Source organism: Amia ocellicauda, chromosome 12 (assembly GCF_036373705.1).
Source record: "Amia ocellicauda isolate fAmiCal2 chromosome 12, fAmiCal2.hap1, whole genome shotgun sequence".
Classification (NCBI taxonomy): Eukaryota; Metazoa; Chordata; class Actinopteri; order Amiiformes; family Amiidae; genus Amia; species Amia ocellicauda.
In genome coordinates, this window is record NC_089861.1 from 30,848,294 (window position 1) to 30,859,224 (window position 10,931).

The window sequence follows — 10,931 nt, forward strand, 5'->3', positions numbered from 1 at the left end:
CATTCTCCAGTGGAGCTGTTTTTAAAGCATCAGCCATGCACTCAAACTATTTAAGTAACTGAATTGGTTTGCCTGATAAAAAAATAAATTAAATAAAAAAAACTGTGTGAACATGTTTAAAATATCATAGTTAATATTATTGATATCATCTGTCATGGCTAATACAGATTGATATTCCTTTTATACACACCTTTGTTGTGCTTCTCTCCCTCTTTCAGATAGTCCACCCCTTTGTCAAAGGAGAAAAAAGTGTGTGTGTGTGTGTGTGTGTGTGTGTGTGTGAGAGAGAGGGATATATAAAAACCAGAAAGAAAGAACCAAACTCCCAGCTGCCCTTGAACTCTACCGCTCTCTACTGTCTACATTCTCCTCCTCACTCACCTCAGCCAAAAAGTATTCCTTCCAATCACTCTTTAAATCCACTGTCAACCACCCCAAGAAATTCGACTCCACCTTCTCCTCCCTCTTTGCCCCCCCTCCTCCTTCCTCTCTCACTGCAGATGATTTTGCCTCCTTCTTTTCCTCCAAGATCAAAGTCATCTGCAAGCTTTTAAACAGTCCCCCCTCCTCTCCCATTCCACCCAAGTCTCCCACCGATCAAGCTTCCTTTTCTTCATTCTCACCTCTCTCAGACTCTGATCTTTCCTCTCTCCTCCTAGGTCACAAACCTACAACGTGTGCCCTGGACCCTCTCCCTATTCACCTCCTCCAAGTGACCGCTCCTGATCTACTCCCCTTCATCTCCTCCCTCCTCAATCCTCTCTGGCTGTTTCCCCTCTGCTTTAAACAAGCTGCTGTCATCCCTCTCCACAAGAAACCAACCCTTGACTCCACCTCTCCTCAGAACTACCGCCCTATCTCCCTACTCCCCTTCCTCTCAAAGACCCTTGAGCGTGCTGTCCACACCTGGATCCTCTGCAATCCGGCTTCTGCACAGCTCACTCCACTGAGACGGCTCTCCTGACTCAGTCCTCATCCTCCTTGATCTCTCTGCAGCATTTGACACCGTTGATCACTCCATCCTCCTCTCCTGCCTCACTGACCTTGGAATCTCTGGGACTCCTCTGACCTGGTTCTCCTCCTACCTCAGCAATCAGACCTACCAAGTGACATGGCGAAGTTCCTCATCCACGCCCCAACCTCTCCTCACAGGCGTAGCCCAAGGCTCTGTCCTGGGCCCCCTCCTGTTCTCTCTCTACACTTGCTCCCTGGGCCCCCTCATCGCATCCCATGGTTTCTCTTACCACTTCTACACTGATGATGCCCAGATCTTCATGTCTTTTCCCTCTTCTGAGGGAGATTCTTCCTGAGCAACATACACCAAATCCATCCCTTCCTCACCAACGACTCGACTCAGCTGCTCGTCCAGTCACTGGTCCTCTCCCTCCTGGCCGGCCTGCCTGCAACTACTACCCGCCGCTCCAGCTCATCCAGAACTCTGCGGCTCGTCTGGTATTCTCTCTGCCCCAATTCGCACACGCTACTTCACTGCTCCGCTCCCTCCACTGGCTCCCGATACCGGCACGCATTCAGTTCAAGACACTGACCCTCACCTACCGCTGTCTCGACCACCTTCAGACACTCGTCTCCCCATACATCCCCTCCAGACCACTGTGGTCTTCCAGTGCCAGAAGACTAACTCTGCCTCCTCTCCACTCTCCTTCCTCCAGAGCCGCTCCTTCTCATCCCTGGCCCCTAAATGGTGGAACAACCTGCCCACCGAAGTCAAAACAGCAGAGTCCTTGACCTCCTTCCAGCACTTACTCAAGACACATCTTTTCAGACAGTACTTGTCATTAATAAGGGCATCTGCCAATAAATAAATAAATAAATAAATAAATAAATAATAAAATAGCAGAGATGGAGTGAAAGGGCAAGCTAGGGGGGATTTTCATTTCAGTGGCAAACTCTTCATGTTCCATAAATGTGCAAACAATAGGTTTAAATGTTTCTTGGTAGGTTATTTTTAGATATTATTAAGCTTATTATTTTCAGTCTTAACATCAAATATGATTGTTTCTCCTTTTGCTTCCTGCCACACATCAGTTTGAGAGTCTCTCTATGGACTTTCTGGATTTGGAGGGGGGGGTAGGGTCAGCTGGGTGGGAGCTTGATCAATCAGGGCTGTGTACATCTTCAGCTCAGCCTGGCTGGTGGTTTCACTTGACAGCCCTAAAAGCAGAAGCTGGCATCCTCTGAGACAGTACATTTAGGAAGTGATTTTTCTTTGCTTTTAAATAGCACAATGAGAACTACCCTCTCTAACTAATTGCTCAGGGCCTGCTGCTCAGTACCATACAATAGTGTACTGTACCATATAGAACTGTATTATACCATAGTGTACTGTACTCTACTATATATACTGCATTGTACTTTACTATACTGCACTGTACTGTACTATACTATACCACACTGCACTGTACTATACCATACTATATGCCTGCTAATAAATACATAAATACATAAATAATACTGTAGTACTGTAATAAAAGTACTGCAGGGAGATAGAGTACAGCAACACTCCAATACTGTAGTTAAACCTTTAAAATAATTAAGAGTAATTAACCCTTCACCAACACACACACACACACACACACACACACACACACACACATACACACACATTCAAATGTCTGAAATAAATATTACATAAAGTCCAATTATAAAGCCTTGAAACATTTTTAAACTTAAAGGCAGACAATTACAGATGTCAGCTGTGTCACAATTTGGGGGACTTGCAAATACATTAAATAAACTAACAAACAAATAAATACATAAATGCATACCTACATACATATACACAAAATAATAAATACATTCACAATCTAAGAGTATTTCTTCTGCATGCGATGGTCCAGGAAATGCGCCCTCTAGTGGTTTAGCTGAAACAATACCTTTGTTTCTCGAATATTTTATTTTTCCATCGACTGCTATTCTTACAGTTATGGACAAATAATGTGTGTGCACGTTTGAACTAGAAAAGGTGATACTGTATTTGCCGTTCAGATCACACACCAAGTTAAGTGTTAAATTTTAGTGATTCACATAATTTCAGGATAAATTCAGCAGAAGGTGCCCTCTGCTAGGTAGTTAATTTCAAAGCAAAGACTCAACCATGAGCACCAAGGAGCTTTCAGAAGATATCTGGGACAAAGTTGTTGAAAATCACAGATCAGGGCATGGGTATAAAAACAGATCAAAGGCCTTGAATATCCCTTGGAGCAAGACAATTATTAAGAGAAACTTTTATGGCCAATTTGACACAAAGTGAAGCATGGTTGTGGCAGTATCATATAATGGGGATGTTTCTCATTGGCAGGGACTGGAGCACTTGTCAGGATAGAAGGGACAATGAATGGAGAAAAGTACAGAAATGTACTTGAAGAAAACCTGCTGCCCTCTGCAAGAAAGCTGAAACTGGGACAGAAGTTCACCTTTCAGCATGACAATTACCCAAAGTACACAGCCAAAGCTACACTGGAGTGGCTAAGGAACAAAAAGGTCTAAATCTAATCGAACATTTGTGGCATGACTTGATGATTGCTGTCCATCAACGCTCCCTGAGGAACCTGACAGAGCTTGAACAGTTTTGTAAAGAAGGATGGTCAAATATTGCCAAATTTAAGATGTACAAAGTAGGTTGAGACCTATCCCAACATATTCACAGCTGTAATTGCTCCCAAAGGTGCTTCCACCAAGTATTAACCCAGAGGGGGTGGATACTTACCCAATCATGATATTTCAGTTTAGTATTTTTAATATATACATTTTCACAATAAACATGTTTACCCCATTAACAGTGTGAAATTTGGTGCTTTGATAAACAAAATCCTAATTTAAATTCATGACACTCTGAGGCACTGACACAACAAAACGAGGGGAAAGAAATCAAGAAAGTCTACACCGCACTTTCTATAGGCAACCTTTCTCTTTCCCAACCAGCAACCTGATTATTGTAACCTCCCATCCCACTTCGATTGTATCAGTGGAAACGCTGCCTAACCTCAGCGGAAAACGAGTCTTCCCTTCCAAACACTGCTTTCCGATCTAATGTTTGTTTTTCACGCAATGTTCATTTCAAGTATAAACTTATCTCACTTCCACATCTCTCATCTTCTGTTTCCGAAATATACAGTGGTGCTGCTGTGCGAGACACCCAGCGCTGGCACGCCCTGAGCCAATGAGATGACAGAGCGCTCCTGATGTGGGCGGACCTTAATGCCAAGACGCATTCCGGTTGGCCAAACCCGTTTAAAATCCTGTCCTATAGGGGACAAACTTGACGTCTTATGTTCCCTTGTGACACGTTAAGCAGCCTTCTATCCCACTCTCTTTTCCTTATTGGACTTGTATTTGCATATTATGAAGGGGTTAGGATGTAAAAACGACTTAATTACTCTTTGGCTCTTTCCAGTGCATGAGCAATACTACTACTGCTACTACTACTACTACTACTACTACTACTACTACTACTACTACTAATAATAATAATAATAATAATAATAATAATAATAATAAGTATACTTATAGGACTTGCATATTTTCATGAACATGAACATACCTGCTATTGTACTACAACTATTTACTTTTATATACTATGACTGATACATACTGCTTCCTAACCTTAATTCTTCTACTAATATTTTGATTACACTGCCATGCATTAATAATATCCAATAGTATATCATGCAGAAGGTGGTCACATGCAGTCAATAGTAGTAAATGTAGGACAGTGTTAGTATATCAGTCACTAATATTCACCAGTCAGGTTTGAATCCTGCATGCCATTTTGTGGTTGTTATGATATTTTTTGGTCCCTTATGTTATGATGGGTGTTGTCCTTTACTACACCCTGTCTGTCTTTTCCTTTATGCACTGTTATTTGCTTATTATAGGGGTTATGATGTAAAGCTTTAATTGTCTTGGGGTCTGTTTCCACTGTATGAGTATGATCAGTTACAATAATAATAATAATAACAATAGTAATAGTAATAATAATCATAATTATATATATATATATATATATATATATATATATATATATATATATATATATATATATATAATCTCCCTGCTATTGCAAGTATTATTTTTCTTGAATGTTGAATCTTGTGCCTAATAATAATAATAATAATAACAACCAGAAGAATACATTATTCTGTGCCACACACAGATGGACTCACGGAAAGGCAGTTTAAGATTTTAACCTTTTTATTCAGATGCAGTTTTGGTGTATAAGGAAGCATAAGGTCGACAGTCAGACACTGAGACAGCATGGCTAATCAGGGCTCTCAAACTCACACTTGCGGAGGGCTGTCACTGTCCATCCGCTTTTGGGTCAGCAAACCCGGCCCCCCGGTCACACAGGCGCTGAGGCTGATATGAGCCAATTCAGATTTATTTCTTTCTCCGCAGGCTGCAGATTACCTTACAGGCAGGGTGGCACCTTTCAATACTTGACACTTTGATGGCTCCTCAAGTGTCAAATGAAAAAAACAGACATGGAAACAGTGTCAGACATGTCCAATGGATACATTGAGTGGGCAGACTGGGTAACAGGGAACAGCACTGCAGGTGAGACCAGAGTGCCGCCACCCCTCGATGTGAGATTGTCGAGTCCTCGTTTAAAACCGTGTGTCTCAGCGACTGTGCATCTGGCAAGTACTAAATCTGGCTTCTACTCTCTCTCCCTTTCTCCTTCTCTGTTTCACGTTCTCAGTGTCTAGTTGGAGGCCAGCACACTGTTGACCCAGGGAAGCAGGGCAGAGACACGGGAGTACACAGCAGGCGCGCGGATGTTGCAGTTGCTCGTGCCCCAGGACACAATGCCCACCTGGTACCAGACACCCCCCCTTTCGCACACCAGAGGGCCACCTGAGTCTCCCTGCACAGAAAGAGAGGGAGAGAGAGGCAGAGTTGGAGAGAGGGTGAAATTAGTGTATGTTTCTGTGTGTATATGAGTGTGTGTATGACAGTCTATGTCAGTGTGAGTGCGAGTTTACATCAGTGTGTAGATATGAACATACATATGAACATGCATCCCTTTATTACTAATATGTCTTACTCAATAATATTTGTTAGAATATGTAAATACATCATTTAAATATTTTAATTTAATATGATTGGGTGTGTTTGTCAGTGTGTGTGTATGTGAAGTGTGTCGGTGTGTTACCTGACAGGAGGAGGCCCCGGAGGCCCCTGCACAGATCATGACATCAGAGATCTTGTTGCCCCAGTACTGCATGCAAGCAGCTGGAGTCATCAGAGGCAGCGCCACCTGCTGGAGGCGAGGGGGAGAGGCTGCAGAGACAGAGAGAGAAGGAGAGGAGAGAAAGGGAGAAAGAAGGGGAGAAGGAGAGAAAGAGATAGAGAGGCAGGGAGAGGATGATTAAGACACACACTGACACAGCCACACACACATGTGCATGCAAAGACACAGACACATGGACACACAGACACACACACACAGAGACACAGAGACACAGACACACACACACAGACACAGACACACACACACACACACACACACACACACACAGACACACACACATTGACACAGACACTTACAGGTGATTCCAGTCCGGCCCCAGCCTGTGGTCACACACCGAGTGCCAGCAGCGGGACTGGTGTTGGCCAGGCAGACCGGCTGGACACGGGTAGTGAGCTGGGCGGGGGTCGACAGCTTCAGCAGGGTGATGTCATTGTTGAAGTTGTTGGTGTTGTAGTAGGGGTGAGAGATGGCCTGAAAACACACACAGACAGGTAAACACACACAGAGATACACACACACACACACACACACACACACACACACACACACACACATGACATTGTTTAACTTCTAAGTAATTTATCTTTAACCTGTTCAGTTTAAGATTCGTTTGAAATAATTATAATATTTAATAATCTCCATTATAAGACTCAGGGTGATCTTTGATCTTTGCCAAAGTTCCACAGAACAACTTTACAAAGTCTCTCAGTTGTACCAAGTGGGGGATGAAGAAACTTGCTAAGGAGGGGAGGGGATTTTTGGGGTTGAGGGGCTGTTATCTTGGTAAAGATCTACAGAGACACACACACAAACACGTAAGCACACACACACACACACAAAATTATGCAACTTCTAATCACCTTCTCATTAACCTGTTCAGTTTAAGATTTGTTTCACATAATTATTAATATTATGAAATCATCATTAAAACATGGGGAGTGGGGGGTTACCTTGGCGATGGCCTTGACTTGAATCTGCTCAGCGTTGGAGGAGCGGTCGTACTCCCCCAGGATCACTCTGTGCCGGCCAGCGCTGGGGGGGGGCGAGCAGACAGGTAAGAAAACACACCATATTGGGGTGGACTGTGTACTGGACTGCACTGGACTGGATGGAACTGTACTGAACTGGACTGGACTGGAGTGTATTATACTGGATTGGACTGAACTGGACTAGACTGGATTATTAACTACAATATACTGGATTTAACACTACTATGCCTGGACTGGACTACATAGCACGGTTTATATTGGACTGGACTGCACTGGACAGAGCTATATTATATTGAACTGGACTGTTATTCACCTAACTAGACTGGACTGTGTTACACTTGGCTGGACATCGAAATTCATGACTTTACTGTACAATAATGGACTAGACTGTACTGTAGCATACTGTGATGTACTGGGCTGGTCAGGACTGGACTGTACTGGTCTAAACTGGACCGGACCGTAGGAGGGGGCTTACGTGACTCCGCAGTGGGCTGCAGTCACCACCCAGTACTGGTTGATTAAGGATCCGCCGCAGAAATGGAAACCAGTGGAGTCCTGCAACACATGATACAATACCCTGACTCACACACAACACACTGATTGTCACACAACACAACAACCTCACTGAAACACAGTACAACAACCTCCCTGGTTTTTATAGGGGAGAAAATTGCCATAGAAGGAAACAAATTATGATTTATTTCTTAGCAGACGCCCTTATCCATGGCAACTTACAAAATATAAGAGCATTTACAGAATTGCAATACCATATAAAATTACAGATCGAAACATAATACAATTATGATTTCAAAATTAGATAAGTGCCTAAGAAATCTGTAATTTTATACCGTATTACATTTCTGTATTGCTCTTATATTTTGTAAGTCGCCATGGATAAGGGCATCTGCTAAGAAATAAATAATAATAATAATAATAATAATAATAATAATAATAATAATAATAATTATTATTATTATTATTATTATTATTATTATTATTATTATAATAATAATCTCCCCTATCAAAACCAGGTAGGTTGTTTTGTTGTGTGACAGTCCAGGTGTTGTGTTAAAAGTGTCATACAGGATAAATGAAAAAAACTATTCTTAAAGGACAAAGATGTCGTGTTGCCCTGACAGACTCACCTGCAGAGACACCTGCCAGGGCCAAGACCCAGGCACCGCATTCTCTCCATTCACAATCTTATTATAGCCACTGATCACCGGCTTGATACTGGGCACTCCACAACCTGAGGGAAAACCGAAAAAACACAATATATTGTGTATTTCCCTGCGCATGCGATACGTACCGACAAGGTTATTGCTCCACAAACAGAGAACATTACAGACTGTGTTGGTCGGGCTGGTACATCATCTTTGTCATAACCAAAATGAAACCAAACTACAACCTCACACAATGTTACCAAAATGAAATGTTTCAGCTGGCTTAAGAGTTATATGTCTGTGACAATATATTTTCACCACCACCCTAACATTTAATGAATCTGGGATCAACTAGTTCCCCTAATGGTTGCAGCAGCCCTGCTAAAGCCCTGACCCCTACCCCCCCCCCCACACTCACCCAACGCAGAGCCCACCAGGGCCAAACAGCACACAAGCCACAGCATTCTTCTGTTTATCTCTCTGTCTCCACTCAATTCCTGGGGGTTGCTGCAGGGGTCTTTATAGCCAGTGTGTGGACCTTGGAACTTCAGTCTCCTTATCTCTCCTTCTCCCTCCCTCTTCCTCTCTGTCTCTGTCTCTCTCTTGGGGTAATTGATGTGGGAAAGCAGCAGCCTGGACCCCAGCTCTGATAAACTGGAAAGCGTGACATTATTATTATCAATAGTAGTATAGTACTAGTAGTTTATGTTGAGCTGGCTCCAGTCTGGGCCCCTATACTATACTGTACTATAGTCCCCACAGCACTGGCTCCAGTCTGGCCCCTATACTATACTATAGTCCCCACAGCGCTGGCACCAGTCTGGGCCCCTATACTATACTATAGTCCCCACAGCGCTGGCTCCAGTCTGGGCCCCTATACTATAGTCCACACATCACTGCTCCAGTCTGGCCCCTATACTATACTAAAGTCCCCACAGCGCTGGCACCAGTCTGGGCCCCTATACTATACTATAGTCCCCACAGCGCTGGCTCCAGTCTGGGCCCTATACTATACTATAGTCCCCACAGCGCTGGCTCCAGTCTGGGCCCCTATACTATAGTCCACACAGCACTGCTCCAGTCTGGCCCCTATACGATACTATAGTCCCCACAGCGCTGGCACCAGTCTGGGCCCTATACTATACTATATTCCCCACAGCGCTTGCTCCAGTCTGGGCCCCTATACTATACTATAGTCCAAACAGTGCTGGCTCCAGTCTGGGCCCCTATACTATACTATAATCCCCACAGCGCTGGCTCCAGTCTGGGCCCCTATACTATACTATAGTCCCCACAGCGCTGGCTCCAGTCTGGGACCCTATACTATACTATAGTCCCCACAGCGCTGGCTCCAGTCTGGGCCCCTATACTATACTATAATCCCCACAGCGCTGGCTCCAGTCTGGGCCCTATACTATACTATAGTCCACACAGTGCTGCTCCAGTCTGGGCCCCTATACTATACTATACTATAGTCCCCACAGCGCTGGCTCCAGTCTGGCCCCTATACTATACTATACTATAGTCCCCACAGCGCTGGCTCCAGTCTAGATTCCAGTCCACCTCCAATAACATCATATGCGTGTGTATCTATATGTGAGTGCGTATGTGTGCGTGTGTCCATGTAGCTGCATGTGCAGAATCCTCAGCCGTGACCTTTACCTGTTGTCTCCATGTGCACGGCGTGTTATCACGCTGTAGGTATATTTACCCACTTGGTACGGGGAGAGCTGGGTGGCAGCTGGGCAGTTCCCGATGGGTATACAAAAATAGCAGCGGCTCCAAGGCTGGGATGCTGTCACGCCTCTGTACAATTGTATGTTGAATTATCCATATGGACGAAATATATATTTTAATATGTGTGACACTTATTTTTTTCACATGCCAAAAATTGCCCCTTTTTGGGTACATTTTAAATATATTGGCATGTATTTTAAATGTATTCTAGTATGCAATCCAAATATTTATTGTACAGATTGAAAATCTTTGGGGAGGTTAATTTCTATTACTTATTTTCAACCTATGAAATAAATCTGGCAGACTGAAATACATTTCACCTGTATCCCATTTATTTTCAAACTTCGATGTTATAGTATGTTCCTTAGAAAAACTTTAGATGAATCATCAGGACTGGTCATCTCTGGAGTGCTTCATTATAGCTGTTTTAGTATTATTCAAATTAAATCGGGGCCGGAGTGTTCCTTGTACACCTATCTATTGAGGGGGGTACATTTCTCCCTATCATTTGTGTATGGATAATGAGGGGTTAAGTTTGTAGTGAGATATGCTTGACAGAATCAGGTATTAGAGGCAATAAATAATAATCACACTGCGATGATTAATATGATGATATAACAGGCAATCTCCAGTATATAGAACAGAGATATAAGGTGCACCTTGCTGTGCCCATTCGGTGCAGTTGCTCTCTCCAGCTTCTTACAGCATGACTTTTTGTTCAGACGAATTGGACCGTCTGTGTGTCATTTGGTCAGTAAATCAGTCATTCAA

The 10,931-nt window shown here is 43.4% G+C and overlaps 1 protein-coding gene across 1 annotated transcript; it reads right to left on the reverse strand.

Annotated features, from left to right (window-relative positions):
- Positions 1-5,193: 5,193 nt before the first annotated feature.
- Positions 5,194-8,975, reverse strand: LOC136764916 (chymotrypsin-like protease CTRL-1). Its single transcript, XM_066719296.1, has 7 exons — positions 8,842-8,975; positions 8,406-8,509; positions 7,736-7,815; positions 7,222-7,303; positions 6,568-6,742; positions 6,173-6,300; positions 5,194-5,884 (listed from the first exon to the last, which is right to left on the reverse strand). Exons 1-7 carry the CDS (start codon positions 8,885-8,887, stop codon positions 5,723-5,725), a joined length of 777 nt encoding a protein of 258 aa, XP_066575393.1. The 5' UTR covers positions 8,888-8,975; the 3' UTR covers positions 5,194-5,722.
- Positions 8,976-10,931: the final 1,956 nt, after the last annotated feature.